Source organism: Aythya ferina, assembly GCF_964211825.1.
Source record: "Aythya ferina genome assembly, chromosome: 2".
In the NCBI taxonomy this organism is placed as follows: Eukaryota; Metazoa; Chordata; class Aves; order Anseriformes; family Anatidae; genus Aythya; species Aythya ferina.
The window spans coordinates 132,866,736-132,886,951 of record NC_140297.1 but is presented as its reverse complement, the minus strand read 5'-3'; the positions used below and the strand labels follow the sequence as shown (position 1 = coordinate 132,886,951).

At 37.5% G+C, this 20,216-nt stretch overlaps 1 protein-coding gene across 12 annotated transcripts in view; it reads right to left on the bottom strand.

The window, feature by feature from the left end:
* The window catches only part of RALYL (RALY RNA binding protein like), a 431,518-nt gene that overhangs the window by 38,356 nt on the left and 372,946 nt on the right, over positions 1-20,216 (bottom strand). For all 12 annotated transcript variants that reach the window (XM_084509632.1, XM_084509637.1, XM_084509636.1 and 9 more), the window contains 2 exons: positions 4,740-4,787; positions 242-405 (listed from right to left, as the gene is read on the bottom strand). In XM_084509632.1, coding sequence (XP_084365758.1) covers positions 242-405; positions 4,740-4,787 — 212 coding nt within the window. The remainder of the gene's footprint in view (positions 1-241; positions 406-4,739; positions 4,788-20,216) is intronic.

Sequence of the window (20,216 nt, the reverse complement as noted above, 5' to 3'; positions counted from 1 at the left end):
TTCTGAGGCCAAGTAAACAAGTCTAAAGGTCATGTTTTTGACAGGATTTCCTTCAAAAGTTACACCAATGTTTTCTTTGACTTGCAGGAAAGGTGAAACACCTTTGGTAACTAAACAAGTTTTTCATGCTAAATGCTGAGGCAAATAAATAACTACTAAAGTGCTATATATTGGAAGGTGTCTGCTTGCAGAAATTAATATGATCACCGTGTCAATAAAACCCAACTGATGAACAACTCACATTTGGATCCTGAGGAAGAAGCCCCACTTGAGGTGGATCGTGATGTTCCTTTCATGGAGAAAACCCCTTTGCCTCTGCGAGTTGTTGTCACAGCCACACGAGGACGCTTCAGTGGTATCACTGCACGGGGTGGGGGAGGGACACGGCCATGATAGTCAAACAACCTAGAAAAGATGAAGTCATCTGGACTCCATAAAACCTTCTGTGGTTTCATGTCATGGAAGCCTTGTCAATTAAATTTTCTTATTATCTTTGAGAAAATTACCCTTTAAGATCATAATCACTTTATATCACAGTCAAACTAGATTTAAAGGACTTATGAACATTAAGTGCCATATTCATATTTTAGTCACAGCCCAGTGCATAGCTCTGATTTTGCATCATTTAAATGAAGGGTGCTGTATGGGACTCTGTTATTTACCCTATAGAAAGTCCATAACCTGCTTTCCACAGGTCCAAAACATTTAATCACGCACAACTAACAGCAGCACATTTTGTTGTAGCGACATTTCAGCTTCTGGCTGAATATATGCATGGCTTGGATTTTACTTTTCTATCTATCTGCTGTCCTTACAGATTGCAAAATAAATGAACTTTTTGGAAGTTGACCATAACCATAGAGAAATATCCTGCGGTTGCTAGTGAGGTTGCTATCCTGAGGTTGCTAGTGTATCCATTAGAATTGACAGAAATGAAGGCCCATCATCTTCTCTTTATTGAATAATGAATTGATCTAGAATCACTGAAATACTAAAGCACAGCTAATAATAATAAAAAAAGTTAGTTTTGTTCAAACCAAAACCACTGTAGTAAGTATGTATTTAGAGAATTGCCACTACAGTCACTAGAAGATGCTCTATAACCAACATCAACTAGTACTCCCAAGCAGAACGGGAACCCAATCCTGAAAACACAGTTATCAACAGCTGTTGATTAATCTGCACAGAAGAAAACAAAGGCAAGAGAAAAAGCAATTAAATCTACAGATTTGTTTAGAACATGAAATATGAGCACAAATCAGGAGAAGAAAGTCAGAACATGAAGGTTTACAGTTCTGAAACTACAGTAGAGGGACAAGCAATATTCTCAGGAAATATCTTGTTTCCTATTCACAGATTTATAACTGCATGTTTAATATTAACATTTCTAAACACTGTCCCCCTGCTGGGTGGATAGATACAATAGAAACATATTTGAAAACAGACACATAAGAAACAGCAATTCTGTAAACTGTCTAATAGCATATGGACCAGGAAGTAAAATCAAGTCTTCTAGCCCTTTTTTGGTCAAGTAAACACCTACTGCTTAAATCCTGGGAACCTTTCAGTAGTCTGTATCGTAATCCTGCAGGCAGTACAAAATCTCTTCTTTCACATAGCTACTTACAACATGTCATGAAGGTCATGTCTCTCCCATTGAGCTTGAATTTCATGGCCTTGAATATTCTGACTAAATAAGCAGTTTCTAGCTATTGTGAGCATAATTAAACAATTCTGTTTGAATATGAACATGTTTTTAAAAATTTTTTTTGCAGAACTATTATGGTTTGTTGTCACTCGTATTGTTTATTATATTGGATCATCTGCAGGTTGGTCACAGTCTCCTGTTTGACATGAACGGAACAAAATATTTTGGAAGAAATGTAAGTTATCATGCAATAAATCATTATGCAATTATTTGTCCAAATATGATTTTCTTTCTATCTTTCAATAGTTCATGTTTAGATAATGCAATGAAATTAAAAAATGTTTCCTGTTTGAAATGTGAAAAAGGACTGTTATCTAGTATTACTATTTTAACTTTTATTTTGAAATTATGCAAAGCTTTTGGTCTTGGTATTTTGTTGCGTGAAGTTCTATATATTTCAATTATATGCTCTCTTTATAAAGATCCTTTTATCAGTTTTGAAGTACACTGCCTGCTCTTGTGCTTGTAATATGACAAAAGATTAACAGAAATGCTCATTTCTGGATGGGAAGCATGCCTACAGGAAACATGGGGAGGGACTCTTTATCAGAGAGTGTAGTGATAGGACAGGGTATAACAGTTTTAAATTTAAAAAGTGTAAGTTTAGATTCATTGTGGATGCCCCCTCCCTGGAATTGTTAAAGGCCATGTTGGACAGGGCTTTGAGTTACCAGGAAATGTTTCTACCAATGGCTAGGGGGTTGGAACTAGAGGCTTTTTAATGGCCCTTCTGACCCAAACCACTCATTCTGTTATTCTGTGACTCAGTTCAAAAATTATACTTTGTCCCAATAATCACTGATATGCATACAAAATGCCTGTTCTCCCCCCACCTTCTAAATTGTGCAGTCCGGATCTTCACAGAATCACAGAATTTCTAGGTTGGAAGAGACCTCAAGATCATCGAGTCCAACCTCTGACCTAACGCTAACAATCCCCACTAAACCATATCCCTAAGCTCTACATCTAAACGTCTTTTAAAGACGTCCAGGGATGGTGACTCCACCACTTCCCTGGGCAGCCTGTTCCAGTGTCCAACAACCCTTTCGGTAAAGAAGTTCTTCCTAACATCTAACCTAAAACTCCCCTGGTGCAACTTAAGCCCATTCCCCCTTGTCCTGTCACCAGGCATGTGGGAGAACAGGCCAACCCCCACCTCGCTACAGCCTCCTTTAAGGTATCTGTAGAGAGCAATAAGGTCGCTCCTGAGCCTCCTCTTCTCCAGGCTGAACAAGCCCAGCTCCCTCAGCCACTCCTCGTAGGACTTGTTCTCCAGGCCCCTCACCAGCTTTGTTGCCCTTCTCTGCACCCGCTCAAGCACCTCGATGTCCTTCTTGTAGCGAGGGGCCCAAAACTGAACACAGTACTCGAGGTGCGGCCTCACCAGAGCTGAGTACAGGGGGACGATCACCTCCCTAGCCCTGCTGGTCACACTGTTCCTGATACAAGCCAGGATGCCGTTGGCCTTCTTGGCCACCTGAGCACACTGCTGGCTCATATTCAGCCGACTATCCACCATCACTCCCAGGTCCTTCTCTGCCTGGCAGCTCTCCAACCATTCCTCTCCCAGCCTGTAGCTCTGCTTGGGGTTATTGCGCCCCAGGTGCAGGACCCGGCACTTGGCCTTGTTGAACTTCATGCAGTTGACCTCAGCCCATCGGTGCAGCCTATCCAGATCCTCCTGCAGAGCTTTCCTACCCTCAAGCAGATCGACACACGCACCTAACTTGGTGTCATCTGCGAACTTACTGAGGGTGCACTCGATGCCCTCGTCCAGATCATCGATGAAGATATTAAAGAGGAATCTTGTCTGTCTTCATACAGATTTTATTTCACAACAGTAACCAGGTTTGCCACCCTTTTCTGACCTGAAATACCTGGAAATCCACTGCCAAAATTCAGAGAAGTAACCTTGGAGAAAGGAAAAACGAGCCTGTGGAAGTTATCTTTTGGGAGAGGAGCTACTCCTACAGTCAATGCTGGACTCAGCAGGATTAAATCGCTTTTACTCCATGATTGCTTTTACCCTGTGTGTAAAAAAAAATAACAGCTCACTCCATTTAGCTCTGTCCAAGGTGAACATAGCTATTTATACAAGAAAATGAATCAAGTGGCTTGAATTAAAATAAATTCCAGGAAAACAAACAAAAATATTGTTTCTGTACTTTTTCTACCATGTTTCTAAGGAGAAAGGTACATATCACATGACAACTTAATTTGGTGTAAAGGGTGTAAACCTTTAATCTGCTGTTGTCTGCTACTACATGCAATAGAAATCTCAGATTTCAGGTTGGTGGAGCAATGTTGTGTTGTCCTCCGACTCATTCGGCCTATGCTAATCCAGGCTACTGTAATGCAGAGATACAAGATTGCTGGATCAGGAGTTGGTTATCTGTGGCCATGCATGTTAAACCTTTGTTTTGGTGATTCTGCTATATCTGAATGAATACCTTAATATTTCCAAAATTCTGAGCTAGGCTGTATGAACACACTCAAAGCACAAGACTCCAAATGCTCAGGTATCCACACTCCTTTTCCTCCTGTGGAAATATACATGTTGTTCAACTTGTGGTTTGACTACCCTCAAGGTCCTTCTAGACTTGTAAACACTCTTGGATGATGCTTGAAAAAACACATATTTCAGGACACAGTCTACAGCTTTTCATACACATGGATGAAAGAAAAAGACACGAGCATCAATACTGACAAATTTTACAGCTGTTATATGCTCCAGAGAAAATAAGCCTGGAAGAATTCTGTAGGAAGAAACACTAAGCAATCAAGCTACCATTAAATTTTTTTCAGCACAGAAAATGCCCCAGAATCTCTCAGAGAAAGCTAATACCAAAATAACTGTTTAATGAGCAGACTTTGGGTGGTAATCTTCTCTGTTTGTGACATATTCAGATAATACTCTTCTGATACACAATAGAAATGATGAAATGAATAATCTGTAAAATCAAAACAGACCTACCTAACTAAATGACATTATAAAAATATTCAAAATATACAAAAATACAACCACACATACCGATTGTAGAAATCATCTCTGTAGTAATCATAATCAAAGACATAACCCCTGTGGAAAAACACAGAAAAACAAGAATGGACTGACTTATAGAAAAATATGCATTGGTTAAAACATTTGTTGTAATGTTGGCCTAATCTCACATTCCAAGTTATTTTTCAAAGTCCTTTCACTTTTCCTCAACCAAACACTGCATTATGTTTGCCAGTGCTGTGGTCTATGTAGTAGATTTGGAAATGTGAAGTCTGGGGCAAGCAGAACAGTGAAAACATTTGACAGAACATATAGAAAGGATTTAACACAGTACAGAGCTCTGTAATTAGAGGATCATTATAGTGTAATTTTCTGGGTGATCAAATGAAGCGAGCACTCTAATACTGACGCCCTCTTTTTTGCTGGCTAATAATTAGTCAGCCCGGCTAATAAACAATCATAAACAATGAATTTGATTCATTAAAACCATTTAAATGGTTGGACTACCGATCCTTGAGCGCACCAAATCTTTATCTTTGAATATTTCAACAATTATAAAAAAAAAAAAAAAAGGAAAAAAGTTAGGAAAATGCAAGCAAAAAATATTAGTGACACCTTTCCTCATGTTCAGAAGGGAATACATATACCACTCTGAGTAAAAAAGGCACCTTCAAGGTAAACAGGTATAGGTAGGAAATTGGAAAGGTACAGAGGAAAACTTTTTTTTTTTTTTTATTGTCAATTGCAAAGTCAATCCTGCATTGTTCTTCCTATGTTTCATTATCTACTTTCTCCCTTTATGGTAAAGAAATAGCAATGAAGTCTATCTCACACAACCAAAACGAGAATTAAAAATAAATGGTCTGCACTGAAAAATCACAAGGGATTTGTACTTTGCCTGATTAAGGAGTAGGAACAGAAACCATGTTTTTCACTTGCTTAAGACAATTATGAATATTAAGGCATGAGAGGCATGAAGAAAGAAAATATCACAAAAAAAGACAAAATTTAAATAAGAAAGCAGAATGGTAAAAAGGAGAGAGGAAGGAAGGACAAAGCAGAGAGGAAAACATTAACTGAAAATAAAGGGAGATGAATGGTGGTAGCTACATATTAAAAAAATATGTCTTCAAACTGAATGGACTTCTGCTTTATTTCTGCTCTTCAATATTGAAGAAGATTTCTTCAACTTTTTTTTTCTTTTTTTTTTTTCTTTAGTGCACAATTTAAAGTATAGGTCAAGAATTCTGAAGTTCTTTAGGTTTATTTTCCCTCAAAACATAAAGTTTCTTTCCCCTTTTATTCCCTTTGCTATGTCTCAGAGGCTGATTGCTTAACAAGGGAAAAAAAAAAAAGTTTTCAGGCTTAAATTACCTCAGTTACTATTTCACCTTGGGGTTTACTTGTCTGAAACTCAAAAAAACACCCACCAAAGGAGCAAAATGTGAGGGGCAATTTCCACCTCTGCCTTGGATGCACGTGCCCAAGCCTCTAACTTCATGCCTCTAAGTTGTGCTGTCTACCCACATAATGCTCAGCCAGCACTGAAGATCATCACACTCATCAGATGAGAAGCTGACTGTTGTCCTGTCAGTAAATTATTTGAGAAAGAAAAACCTTACATGCATTTTACATGAAATACTCACTAAATAAAACAGTCTTGGGAAACTAGAACATAGAAGAAGGTAAGCTGAATGTGGTGAAGAAACCAAAATAACATTAAATAATAGTTTTTAGTTTTTGTATAACAATCACATTTCTGTATTTTACCTTAAAACAACTGTAGCAAAATTTTCCCTAAACTATGCAACATTTACTATTTTGTCTTTCACTCCACAGCCTGTGCACATGGAACTAAGAGGTAGTAAAGCTATGATTTTATTTATGTCTATTCAGTTTGCTAATGTTTTTTTGTAGCTGCAATTCTTGTACTTAATATTCCGTTTGTATTTTTAAGTAGAAGAGGACAGACATTTTGAAGGAAAAAGATTAATTTTAAAAGGCATGTCACATGAAACCTTTCACCTGGAGTGACATTAATTTTATTTGCATAAAGATGAAATAAATTCAAATTTTCAAGGTTAAAGACCATGAAGCCAATGAACAATAATTCTCTCTTACCAACTGATGTAAGGCTGAAGGGCAGCTATACTTTTCTGTGGAAACTCAGCCCTGGGCTGTAAGACAGAATAAGGCTGGCCTTTCACTTGGTGTTCATAGTATTACATTTTTCATATGCAAAATGCCATGACAGAGAAGTTTCAAAGTCTCCCATACCTGGAAAGTGTGGCATTCGAGGGACATGGCAGGGTGGGAGGTCTCAGGCAGAGATCTAAGTGGGCTAGGAAATGTGAATAAGCTTGAGAGAGGGTTGAGTGATTGGGGAAAGTTCACAGATGAAAGTAGATAGATAGTGGAAATTTTGGATGCTGTTGTCTGGGTATTTTCATTAGGGAAGATGCAGGAAGGAGTTTCTGGTATGGTAACCAAATGTTTTTCTCCTTTCTTACCTCCTCCTCACACTCTGCCCTTGAGGAGATCCTGTCACTCAGTATTCCTCATGTACAGTATTTTTATATTGAAAAAATGTGGCTTAGCACATTTTATTTTTTAATTTAGTGTAAAATCTGAAATAATACTTCTCTTTTGACAGAAGAAGTTTTGCACATCAATCAGCCCCTAAGAATTCTGTTCCTTTGTCCTGTTCCCTGTTCAGGTAACTTCTGCCTTGAAAATCAACCCCTTTATGTTCTTTCAGCTTTACCAGTGACAATTTCAACTCATCATTCTCCAAATGGCCTAATGTTATCTGTGGGAACAGAAAAAAAGTAGCACTTTTTGGAATCTGATTATCACATGGCAAAGTAATCCATGATTTTTTGTAAACTCCCATGGGTTGCCTATATGCATTGCCTTCTAAAAATATTTCATTGCTTCACAAGCATCTGATACTGTTATTATATTTGCCAAGAGACATGTTGCTTATTAACATTCATTGTGTGATAAAAACTTTTAAAGGCTGCAACAAATGTGGAAGAGGAGGGTTACGATTATGTTTTTATTTTTCATATGGAGAAACCCCAGCAGTTTTCATTAAGTGTTTTACAGGAGAAGCTATATAAATGACTGTAATAGAGATGTTGCCTCTAACTTTAAAGTTAAGCTACTTTGCATTTTTGCATGGTTTATTTCAGTAGCATCTATTGCCACTAAGATAAGAAGTAACTGTAGGTTTTCTGAATGTTGCATGGCAATAAATCTCTGAAATGAGCATACCCATGTCTTCAGCTGCAGCAAATATTATCCAATTTGTTTATCCTATTAATCTTTCTGCCAAAAAATTAGTGACCCTGTGACTGGAATAAGAAATTCAAACATACAGTGACTTATAACAATGTGACTTGCTAACCCACTTAACAGGCTAACAGGTGTTGGTTTCATTCCTTTTCTAGTCTAAGCTTATTGTAAGAGAAATCTTTTTCACAATTCAAGGAGTCCTTGTTGATTAAATTCCATGTCCCACAATATGGGTGTGGGGACTCTAGAAGGAGGTGGGAAGGGATTTTCTGCTTTCTCCACAGGTCACTCAGGATCTCTTTGCATTGGCAAAAAACATTTCTGTGTGGAAATGTTGTTCATATGGACCAGGAAAGATCCAGTTATGCTCACAAAGTGACTCCTTATCTGGGACCACTGGCAAAGTTGTAGCACCAGCTTCTTCAGCCTCAAGGTCAGGATAGAAGATGTGAATGAACTACTGTGAGCTTTCAAGAGAGGAAAGGGCTCACTTCTTTCTTTCACCTCTTAAAGAAAGGTGGCCGAATTGCTCATGGACATAAGACATTTATTCTTCTATGCTGTCTATTAAAATAATGGAAGGAGAATAGCATTGTAGAACCTTTATCTGTAAGCGCTGGTCCTTATGGAATAAGAATGATAAAGGAGGGTAGGTCTAAAGCTTTGGAAAATCTTGTTGTGGATCCTTGATTATACCCATGGTCTGGATCTGTTTTTCCCTCTCTAAAACTTTACCTGCAGAAGTAGAGTAAAACTTTACTGCACAGCAATACAGTAGCAGTGTTAACTGGGATTAAGTGTCCTTTGCTTTGACTGCTGGGTTAACAGCCCATGGATACAAGACGTCATGTGAAACTGTTAGGGGTCTGGGGTTTTATGAAGGCAACTCCTAGTGCTCTTCATTCTGAAGCAGTTGTCTTGCACGTGTACTGTAAAGGTTGCGAGCCACAGGCAAAGAAAAGAACCCCAAATGGATGACCTAGAAGAAATAAATCTCCTGATTTTCAAATCAACATCAATGTCCTTTTAACTTTTTTATTTTTTATTTTTAAGTTGAATGACAATGCTTCACTTGTAATGATATGATGAAGAAATTACACTGTGAAAGCAAGTAGTACATCTCTCTATGTACAGCTGTAATTATTTGCACTTATGTATGCCAAGGGACAGACATAAGCTTTGGTCAGTGCTGTGGTATAAAAAATGAAGCAGAAAATTAGCACAGATAATCATGGGCACTGAGATCAAGGTGACTGCAGGGCTTTTAACCTCTTGAGAGTTATTCCTTAGCAACCCACCAACCTTTGTTATGGAGGCTGCAGGAAATCACTCGTGCAGTGTGGAATACCAAACACTCAGCAAGTCAGAAGCAGAGAAAGGTTTAAACGAGCCTGTGAACTGGTGGAGTCAGCAGTTTCATAATGATGCTGTAAACAGGCAGATTACTTACTCACAAACATATGCCACCTCTGCAGCTTTAGCAGCAGACCTGTGTGCATGCTGCTACTATTAAGGCAGAAGACAGTAAGACATCCTAATGCTCACACTGAGGCTAGGAAAACTTATCAATAAAATGTGTTTCTGTTAAGCAAAAGTCATAGTTGCTTTTTCTGACCCAGTATCAACAAGACAATCTTGTACAAATTGTCCCTTTTAGCTTCATCTCACTTAACTATTAGCCTGCTTTAAATTCAGTGTGCCTGAAGAATAAAGCATTACCCAAAGACCAGATTTTCAGAGCTATAATGCTGTATACATTCAACTGTCCTATACACACCTCTAGTTGCATATGTCAGTTAGGTAAATGCAAAATTAGACTTTTGCACCTCTGAAATAAACTTCTAGATGTTATGTCTTTATTTGATGATATCGTATATTGAAAATATATTGTCACAATGTAGCTTTTCTTGCATTCTTTGTTGTATGCCCATTGGTAGATGTTTACAAAATAACAGCCACACCCTGTTTTAATTTACTTTGCTCCCAGCACTAATTAGTGTAACTAACTGCAGTGAAGTTATTCTGATTTTAGAAGAGTTAATGCAGAACAGCAGAAAGAGCTTGTGCTATTTTCATGGCAACAAGGTATTTTGTCTTGCATGTGAGTCACCCTTAGCTAATATCACTTTTTCTTTCCACAGGTACAGAGATGTATTTCTAAATCATAAATGTTGACAAACCAGGCATAATGTATCTTAATTCAATTGACAGTACTATCACCATTTATACTGTCAATTGCTTCTCTGTTGTCAGGGCTGGATAAAAATATTAAATACAAAAGCAATATTCCTTCAATCAAATTCTTTTTAGGAGACGTATATCAATGTAATAGTTGAATCTAGTATTCCAGGCACTTGTAAAATCATTTCTCTTGTCATGTAAAAAGAGTGCTAGAAATTGCTCCTGTTGAGTGCAAAAGAGAATCAGTCTAAGCTGGCATGATATTAAAAAAAAAAAAAAAGGAAAAAAAAAAAAAAGGTTGAAGAGAGCATAACTAGATGATTTGGGGAATAAGCAATGGGAGATGGAAAGTTTTCCTGTTAGAAAATCAGTCAGACTGCAATGACTTCAATGAGCTATTGAAAAAAAATAGCAGAGATTTCAGGCCACTTTTCAGTGGATGGTTACCCATATTCCCCAAATAATTTAATTGATGCTAATTAACCTGTTAATTGATTAACTTACTACATTTCTAAAGCTAGGGGAATGTGTGGGCTGAATCCCACCTTTAATTTATAAATAATCCAATCTTAATTTTAGTTAAGGGTGAAAATGCTGGTAGAATTGAAAGGGCATTTTGTTTTGCAGTTTAGGCTGTATATTCTGCAGAGAAAGACAATAGTCTCCAGAGTCTGCTTGTTGCTAACAAATTTTTTCAGTGATTCCTTCAGCTTTTTAGGTTTTTAGGTTTAATTCTTTTAGATTTACAGGAAAAAAAAAAAAAAAAAAGAGGAAGCCAGACGAGGATAAGTCATTACAGAAAAGTATTTTACATTCATTTCCATATTGCAGTTATGATGGCAAATAGGTAAGGTTAAAAACAACAACAACAAAAACACCTTAACGCCTAAATAGTTGTCCCAAAATGCCAAATAATTAGATATAACCTACTATTTGCATATTTTAATTACAGATCAATCTTCATAATAATTTTGTAAAGTTAATGAAATATTATTCTTATTCTGTGTGTCCACTCAATTAATAAGTGCAAGATAGTATCTGTTTTCTTTTGTTTTTACTTTGGATTTTTTGTTTATTTATTTACTTTTCTGAGGTGGGAAGGTGTTGAATCAGATATTAAAAAGTACAGAAAGGAATATAGTACTGTAAATGGAGATTATTATTATTATTATTTTATTTTCTGTGAAACTGAAAAGCTGTTGGGAAATCTTAGTCCAAAGTGGTACATTTTTCCCAGGCCAGACTTCACAGAATCACAGAATCACAGAATTTCTAGGTTGGAAGAGACCTCAAGGTCATCGAGTCCAACCTCCAACCTAACACTAACAGCCCTCCACTAAACCATATCCCTAAGCTCTACATCTAAGCGTCTTTTGAAGACTTCCAGGGATGGTGACTCCACCACTTCCCTGGGCAGCCTGTTCCAATGCCTCACAACCCTTTCTGTAAAGAAGTTCTTCCTAACATCTAACCTAAAACTCCCCTGGCTCAACTTAAGCCCATTCCCCCTCGTCCTGTCACCAGGCACGTGGGAGAACAGACCAACCCCCACCTCGCTACAGCCTCCCTTGAGGTACCTAAAAAGAGCGATAAGGTCACCCCTGAGCCTCCTCTTCTCCAGGCTGAACAAGCCCAGCTCCCTCAGCCGCTCCTCGTAGGACTTGTTCTCCAGGCCCCTCACCAGCTTCGTCGCCCTTCTCTGCACCCGCTCAAGCACCTCGATGTCCTTCTTGTAGCGAGGGGCCCAAAACTGAACACAGTACTCGAGGTGCGGCCTCACCAGAGCTGAGTACAGGGGGACGATCACCTCCCTAGCCCTGCTGGTCACGCTGTTCCTAATACAAGCCAGGATGCCGTTGGCCTTCTTGGCCACCTGAGCACACTGCTTGTGTACATAAAGTAGTTTGGCTAACACACAGTACGTCGTTTCCTGTACTCATCAAAGTATCATTCTGGAGGCACTAGGCAGAATTTATCTGCAATATGATTAGGCTGTATTTTTTTCATCTTCAGTACTTCCTTTCTTTATGCTTGTCCTCTCTCCCCCAAACTATTTTCCCAATGAAATGTATTTTGGGGAAATTTCTGAACTTACTCTCCAACCTGAATTTGAGGCAAAACCTGGGCAAATGTTCAAAACAGCCCATGCACAATCAAGTAATTTAGTCATTTAGACATTTCCCTGTAGAGGATTAAGGAAAGCACATGATAGTGAAGACATCAAGATTAATATTCAGACTCTGGAGATTATCTGGTAGTGATTTATGGCAGCCAAATAGCATGTGTGATAAAGGAAGTTCAAGGTGAAATTTAGCCCAAACAATTTTCTGTACTACTAAATGCTCAGTATTACTCCTAGCAAAAACTACTTCTTGTGCCTGCAGGGACAGTCCATACTTAACATTGTTAGCCTGATGCTTTTTAGAAACAAAATACTGCAATGTAGCTTTTCTACAGAAAGAAACCTGAATAAATCTACTTAATGTTTCCCTGTCCTTTCTCCTCCGGCAGTTAAACTATTTTCTGTCATCTAAAGTAATCTCAAATTACTTATGTTTCTCATGGGAACATTATACTAAGGTAATGAAAAAGCTTTCCAGTGTCAAGTGGCTGAACCATTTCCCAAGGTGTCCTTTAATTGTATAGATTGACTAGGAAATTCTTGATGCCCATATTTTTTTTTTTCTCCTTTTTTCTTTTTCCTAGTACAAGAATAACGAGTCTTGCTTCTTAAAAATGCATTTTAAATTCAGTGTATTCAAGGTACTACTGTCAAACCATGCACATGTGATTGATTATCCAATTTATTAGCAATATTGTATACATTGCAGGAGTGTCATTTAAATTGGTTTGACAAGTACAGAAGGCTGTCATTGACAGGTGTAGGAATAAGTGATGGGTTTAGGCTTTGAAGTGTTTCTACGGCATTCTACTGAACAGCAGATTGATAAATTAAAATCACACTGGTAGCACTGGAGCTGAAAGACTAACCACTTAAGATTACAAAAACAGATCTCTGGAAACTTTATGTACTCTCCAGAGAAGCAGTCTTAGAAGCACTGAATGAAAAAGAAAGGCACAGTTCACGAAAGATTAATCAATTACATTGTGACAATGTCAGAGTTTATATAAAGAAAAAAAATATATCTAGAAAATTGTTACATGCTTTTCTCTCCTCCTCTTCTAAAACTGTAAAGATGGCTTAAATTAAATTTAATTCTGTTCTTATTTACAATAAATTTACAGACATATTTTATTTTATTATTATTATTTTTTTGATTGAATAACTCAAGGTTTAAAACAGCAAAATAAAAAGAACTGTCAGTGTCCTGAGTATGGCTTGTAAAAACAAGATGTACTGGCTATTTTTACTGTCCATTCCAAGAGTACATTTTGAAAGTGAAGTTACAAGGTAAATGGAAATAACAGATACCATGAATCTGTGAAAGGATTCTTGTACTCCTGACCAGTTGTGCCAAATTTCCATGGTAGATGGACAAGGAAAGGGCATATGGATCTCTACCTCGGCACAGGACCAGACTCAATTCCAGCCTCGACAGAGATGAGTGGAAGTGTGTCTGTGCATCACACAACTAGTTGTGTATCCTCTAGACCACTGCTAACAGTGTTGCCTACACTTCCCTTGCTTCCTGACAAATCTGTGCCTCTTAATACTTCGGTTTTCTGGAAAGGCATGTCTGTTCACTTTCTATATACACAGTGAAGAAAGCAAGATTTCTTTTCTATAAAGGAATAAAAAGATTGCAAGCTAAGGAATTTCTGGAATAACAGTGTAAGACCTTTTGAGTTACAGAAGAGAATTCAAATGTCACCACTCTAAACTACCTCACAGTAAATCCATAATAAGGTTGTGGAAATCAAGGGATTGGATATAACTATTAATTTTAAATACACTTATGGATTTTTTCCATTATATTTATTTGCATAAGGGAAAGAGTTTTTTGTGTCCCAGATGATTCATCCAGGTCTAATGTGTGGCAAAACAGCCTGGCGAGTTCTCATGGTATTGGTATTGTTGTTTCCTTATACAACTCTGGACATGAATTAGAGCTTCTGATTTCTTGTCACATGACTAGAGTATGATTCATCTAGTTGAAAACGTTCTACATATTTTTTTCTAATTTGCAGAGACAGGTTATGTATATGGCAAGGGTAGCCAAAATACCTTATTCTCCTTACAGAAGCTCCATAATGATTTATTTTTTTTTTAGCATGTTCTAGCGTCAACTGACTTTCAAGGCTCGCCACTTGGCTTATCAACCCTCTAGTGTTGAGCTGGCTATGTATGATGGAAAATAACTGAAGTTCCAGGCCTGTCTTTTTTAAGAAAATGCATATGAACTGGAATGTCTTTCCAGTTTAGGGAGGGATCTTTCTTAAGTTTCCTAATGCAGTTGTACTTCTGCCTTCTGGTTGTATGGAGAAGACAGTGCAAGCTGTGTACTGTTTTAAGTGGTTCATTTCTTTCTAGTTACTTCCACTCTGTAAGGGCTTGTTCTGCTCTAGGATTTACCTCGAGGGCATCTGACAATACATGATATTATATTTTTAATTTCTTCCTCATTCAATAATTTTGGATTCACATATCTGGTGACGAGTTTAATCAGGTTATGTATCTGGCTTCAGATGTAACCTGTTTTTCCCTAAGTTCCTTAAAATACAGTCATCATCTTTTGAAATCATGTTACTCTCACACAATTTGGTAGTGTAACTGAAGTCAAATTAATGATTTACACTTTGACAGTTATATTAAAAAAAAAATAATGGGGAGTTCAGTATTTATTTTATATGAACTTCCCTCCACCTTCTCCCTTCCACTCCCTGGATGTTGCAAGACCTTCATATGAGTCTTAAGCTCCAAAGAAACAGTTGCACAGATTCACATTTTGGTGACTTCCCTCCAATAGTAGACCAGTTTCATTAACTATTTGTTATTGTCTGTTAAGAACATAATACCAATGTTTGTGCATAAGACATCACATTCAATGGCCACAAAATGAGAATTTAAAATACATTCTAATCCTGTTTGAGTAGAACATTTATGAATTCTTGTTTAGTCTTACCAAACTTGGGAATAATGATTGTATGTATATAAAAATTAAAAATAGGACTCTATTTTTAGAGTGGAAGAACCACTCTGAGCTGGGTGGTTCTTCTTGTCAGACTAGGGCTGTTCTTGCACTGGTATGCATCAGTGCTAGTAAACATTTATAGAAAGTTTCATTTCAAGTGTTTTATCACTTTGGGAAATGTACATTAGAAGTTAACAGTACAGACACATCTTAGACTAATTTTTTTTTTTTTTTTTTTTTTTTTTTTTTTTTTAATAGTCTATTGAATTAACCTACCATAACAATTTGGTTCTCAGAATTGCCTCCAGCATCTCTTCCCAAACCACAATACTGTGAAGGAATTGAAACTGTTAATGTTTCTCTCTCTCCTCCTTCTTGTATCTTGCTAAACTCCTCTCACACAATTTTTCCTTTCTTTCTGCAAAACCACATTACCATTACTCACCCTTATATGACTTACATGACTAGAATGTTATTTTTCTATGAATGCTCTACAATGCAAGACAGTTTTATAGTCTATAAAATATCAGCCATAACATGAAAGACACCTAACTACTGACATCTAGACAAGGTCTGCTTGAAACCAAATGGTATTTGATTCTAGATTTAAAATGTAATCATGATTAATATGTGTGCATGTGTATAAAAAGATTAGTTTTGCAAGGAAACAAAGCCTTATTCAACACCTCTCTGGTACTTCCATCTCTACTAAAGAAATGTGAACACTTTGGCACAATACTGCTACATAAGCTGCACTAAAAACCTACAGTTTTGTTTCACTAATTTCACTGCCTTAGAAGATATAATTTGCATATCCTCCTGTACATCATGTATGACTGAAAGGCATAGCTCTGCAGTAAGAATTACATTACTTGAGAAATGCTTCGTTTTTCCTCCTGTATGTATTGATCCTAATTTCTGTGAAAGGCGTTCACTATTTTCGGATAGTCAACAAATACTTCATAGAAAAAATGCCTTCTGAAAACTGGTAATTTTTCATTTTGACTACTTGTTGTTCATAGTGTTCCTGAAAACCCATATGTATTTTCTGTCCCTTGATTTAAGTGGAAAGAGAATAAATGAGGACAACACTAGTAGGTACGTTTTTGGTAAATGATTGCTTTTGATAAAAAATCTAATTTGCTGTGACTTACAAGTACTTTCTAGGGTCTATCTGTCTGACTATGAAAATATTTGACACTAGTACTATGGGACAACAGCTAATTCAGCCTCCCAGCCTTACCAGGTCAGCAAGGTCCAAGGGTGAGAGAGTTCAGAAAAGTTTGGTTTTTGTTCGTTTGTTTGTTTTTGGTGTAAGACATCACAATCAAGTGAAAAGGAAAAAAAGATCAGTAACTATTTGTTGGGAATGGCTGTATACTTTTTAAATTAAAAAGATGCTTTAGCTTTAGCTACAGAATCACTACCATGGCAGTACAAACTACAAGTTGTTGTTCATGCATGACAGTTCTACTCTGACTTTCCTACTTCACATTTAAGGCACATACTCCAGCTTTTAATTCTACTCTAACATGTGATTGTGAAGAAATTATTTTTATTGAACAAGACTAATCCTCACATGAATTCAGAACTAAAATTGAAGACTTTACAAATAAAAGTAATTAATTAAACATGTTAGCAATAAATCTCTTGGCACAGTAGTGGCAAGACAGTCTATTACCTAATTCCTTTTTTCAGCAAAATTGTTACAACCTGTTACAGCTATATGTGTGCACCAATGGGAAAGTGTGTGGCTGATGTCAGCAGATCTGCATTTTAGCCTGAATAATGATACAAATTCAAAGAACTCAGCCTGACTATGAGATAAAAAAGAAACAAACAAACCCAAACTCAATGAATAACTGCTAATTGCTTTTGAACCATAGTTTATAGTTGGAACTAAGGGGAAAAAAAAAAAAAGCCCAAACCAACACCCTCATTCTCAAATTCTACAGCAGTTTGGATAAGCAGAACATATTGAATATGAACCTAAATGCTATAAATACAACCCTATTTCTTTTCAAATTAAGGTGTGTAAAGGCATGATAATGACGTAGGTGCAAAGTGGTCTGTAAATGGGTTCTGATTTCTCTGGACTTTCAGGTTAAACTAAATTTGCAGAAAACTATGAAATGACTTATCTTGTCAACTGAAATTTTGCCTTGTATTAAAACATGTTCTAATCTTGGTTTATTTCAAACGAGCATGCTAATGTATATCTGGGCAATGTTATAAGGCAAGCCGTGTTTTATCATTCTTTAGTATCATACACAAGGCCATTGATGGAACAATACTACAGACAATGTCTTCTAGCTTGAAGCTTAATAACTTTTAAGAACATGTAACAAATATGAGAGGGAAGTATGAGCTCCAATTTTCTCTGTTAACAATGCTTCTCTCTGATGTGCCTCTTTCTGCACTGCCTCTCCTATAAATAAACTTAATGCTTTGGAATGATTGGCTATTCTTCTGATCTTACAGAAGAGAGTCTGAGGCTGAAAGTATCACTGCATGCTGCCATGTGTCCAATAGCAATGTCACATGCCTTCCCTGCCTATTCATAGAGCTGGAAGGCACTTCTAGATGATTTCTGGTCCAGCCTCCTGCCTGAAGTGGAACTATATCCAGGGCTAGACGAGGTGAGCTGTGGCTTTGCCTAGCTGCACTTGAAAACCTCAGTGGATGGGGACACAAGAACCTCTCTGGAAGATATCTTCCATTTCTTCCACCATCAACTCTTGTGGTTCAGTTATCTTTACACAACACTGTAGTGAAATTATCAAAGGTAAAACCAGTATAGAATTAAGAAAAAAATATTTTCCTCTCTTCCTATCACTGTTCACATCAGTAACCTTCATCTCCCTCAACACAACCTCTGCAACAGGGAAGAGAAAAGACGATCCTCTTTATACTCAGAAAGGGTGGTTACATACTGTAGTGAGAACACAAGAAGGGAAAACATGACCTTTTTAAAATGTTTCAGAATTTTATATGTTTCAGAATTTTATATTGCAAAGAAAAATTGTGTTAGAAAAACCTCTAGGTAATACTGTCTTCTTTCACCTGTCTCCCTAATTTTCTTCTTTCTTACTCAGCCTAGCCAATTGGCCAGAAGAGTTAGCACTGTTTGACGTGTGTCTTGTTTTTTGGTATGTTATATTTGCTTTTGTTATATTTGCTTTTAAACAGAAGGGTAAGAAGAAATAAAACCTAAATTAGGATATTTAGAAGTGCTCTTAATAGGGCTTCTTAAGAGAATGTCAAAGTTTAAAGCACCAAGTCATTTTTGAAAGCCAGCATAGATAGAGACTGGTCTAGAGCAATAACTTCTGAAGTAAGACAACTTGCTCTTTGCTATTATGATCATGGGTTGTCAACTTCCAAAGAAAAACTTCTCTTTGGAAAAAGCTGTGGGGCTGATTCTGATAAAAAAAGCAAAAAAGTTAATAGCATGTTAGGTAGATGGACAAATCTCAGATCTCACTTGCTATTAAAAAATTAAGCTGATTTCAAGCAGGGATCGGCCATCAGAAATTCTCTGAATATTTGTACAAAACCTAACACACTGGGAATTTAATTTTAAAAAGGGTTTCAATTGTTATACAAAAATAGTAAAAACAGTGCAGTGTGAACAGCAATGAGCAACTACAGGTCAACTGATTTGAACAGCATCATAGACTCAAAACATCAAACCTTAAAGTTATTGCATTTTTCATTACATTTATCAAGGGAAAGATATTGAATTAGAACTTCTTCAAAATTATCAGGAAAGTTGTGAAAATAAAGAAAGCCTGCAATAACTGTACTAAGGTTGAAAAACTCTCCTAGTAATTTTCAGAAGTGTTCTTGTGAGTATGGAGTTAGGTCTTTATGAAATCATTTCATGTGCCTGCTAGCCTGCCAGGGTCAGCTGTGTGTATTTGCAGCAGCCCATAGAGGCTGGTGGGCTAAGGGGCAATGCTGAAGAAATAGGAAGGGACAGTACTGTGCTAACCCACAACTCTCCACACTGATTTAGCAACTCCTAGAGCTGTGACTATTGATTGTTTAAAATAAAACAAAAACAAAAACCAAACCAAACCAACCAACCAAGCAACCAAAACAGAAAAACAAACAAACAAAAAAAACAGTAATGTTTGAAGTAAATAGTGCTGTTGCACAGTAAGACTTCACACTCTGAAAATATTGTCTTTCCTTCCTTCCTTCCTTCCTTCCTTCCTTCCTTCCTTCCTTCCTTCCTTCCTTCCTTCCTTCCTTCCTTCCTTCCTTCTTTCCTTCCTTCCTTCCTTCCTTCCTTCCTTCCTTCCTTCCTTCCTTCCTTCCTTCCTCTCCTAACCTCCTTCTCTCCTTCCCTCCAATTGTAAGAGAATATCTCCCTTTTTGTATTTTTTTTTTCCTCTGGACTTTCTATTATATTCTTATGTTCCTGCATTATTTCTTCCCTTCCCTTCCCTTCCCTTCCCTTCCCTTCCCTTCCCTTCCCTTCCCTTCCCTTCCCTTCCCTTCCCTTCCCTTCCCTTCCCTTCCCTTCCCTTCCCTTCCCTTCCCTTCCCTTCCCTTCCCTTCCCTTCCCTTCCCTTCCCTTCCCTTCCCTTCCCTTCCCTTCCCTTCCCTTCCCTTCCCTTCCCTTCCCTTCCCTTCCCTTCCCTTCCCTTCCCTTCCCTTCCCTTCCCTTCCCTTCCCTTCCCTTCCCTTCCCTTCCCTTCCCTTCCCTTCCCTTCCCTTCCCTTCCCTTCCCTTCCCTTCCCTTCCCTTCCCTTCCCTTCCCTTCCCTTCCCTTCCCTTCCCTTCCCTTCCCTTCCCTTCCCTTCCCTCCTTCTCCTTTTCTTCTAAACTATTTATTCTTCCTCATCTTATTTTGGAAATATTCTCCTAAATTCTCCTTATTTTGGAAACATTCTCCTAAATAATTTTCCCTCTTCTAGAGAGCATCCCA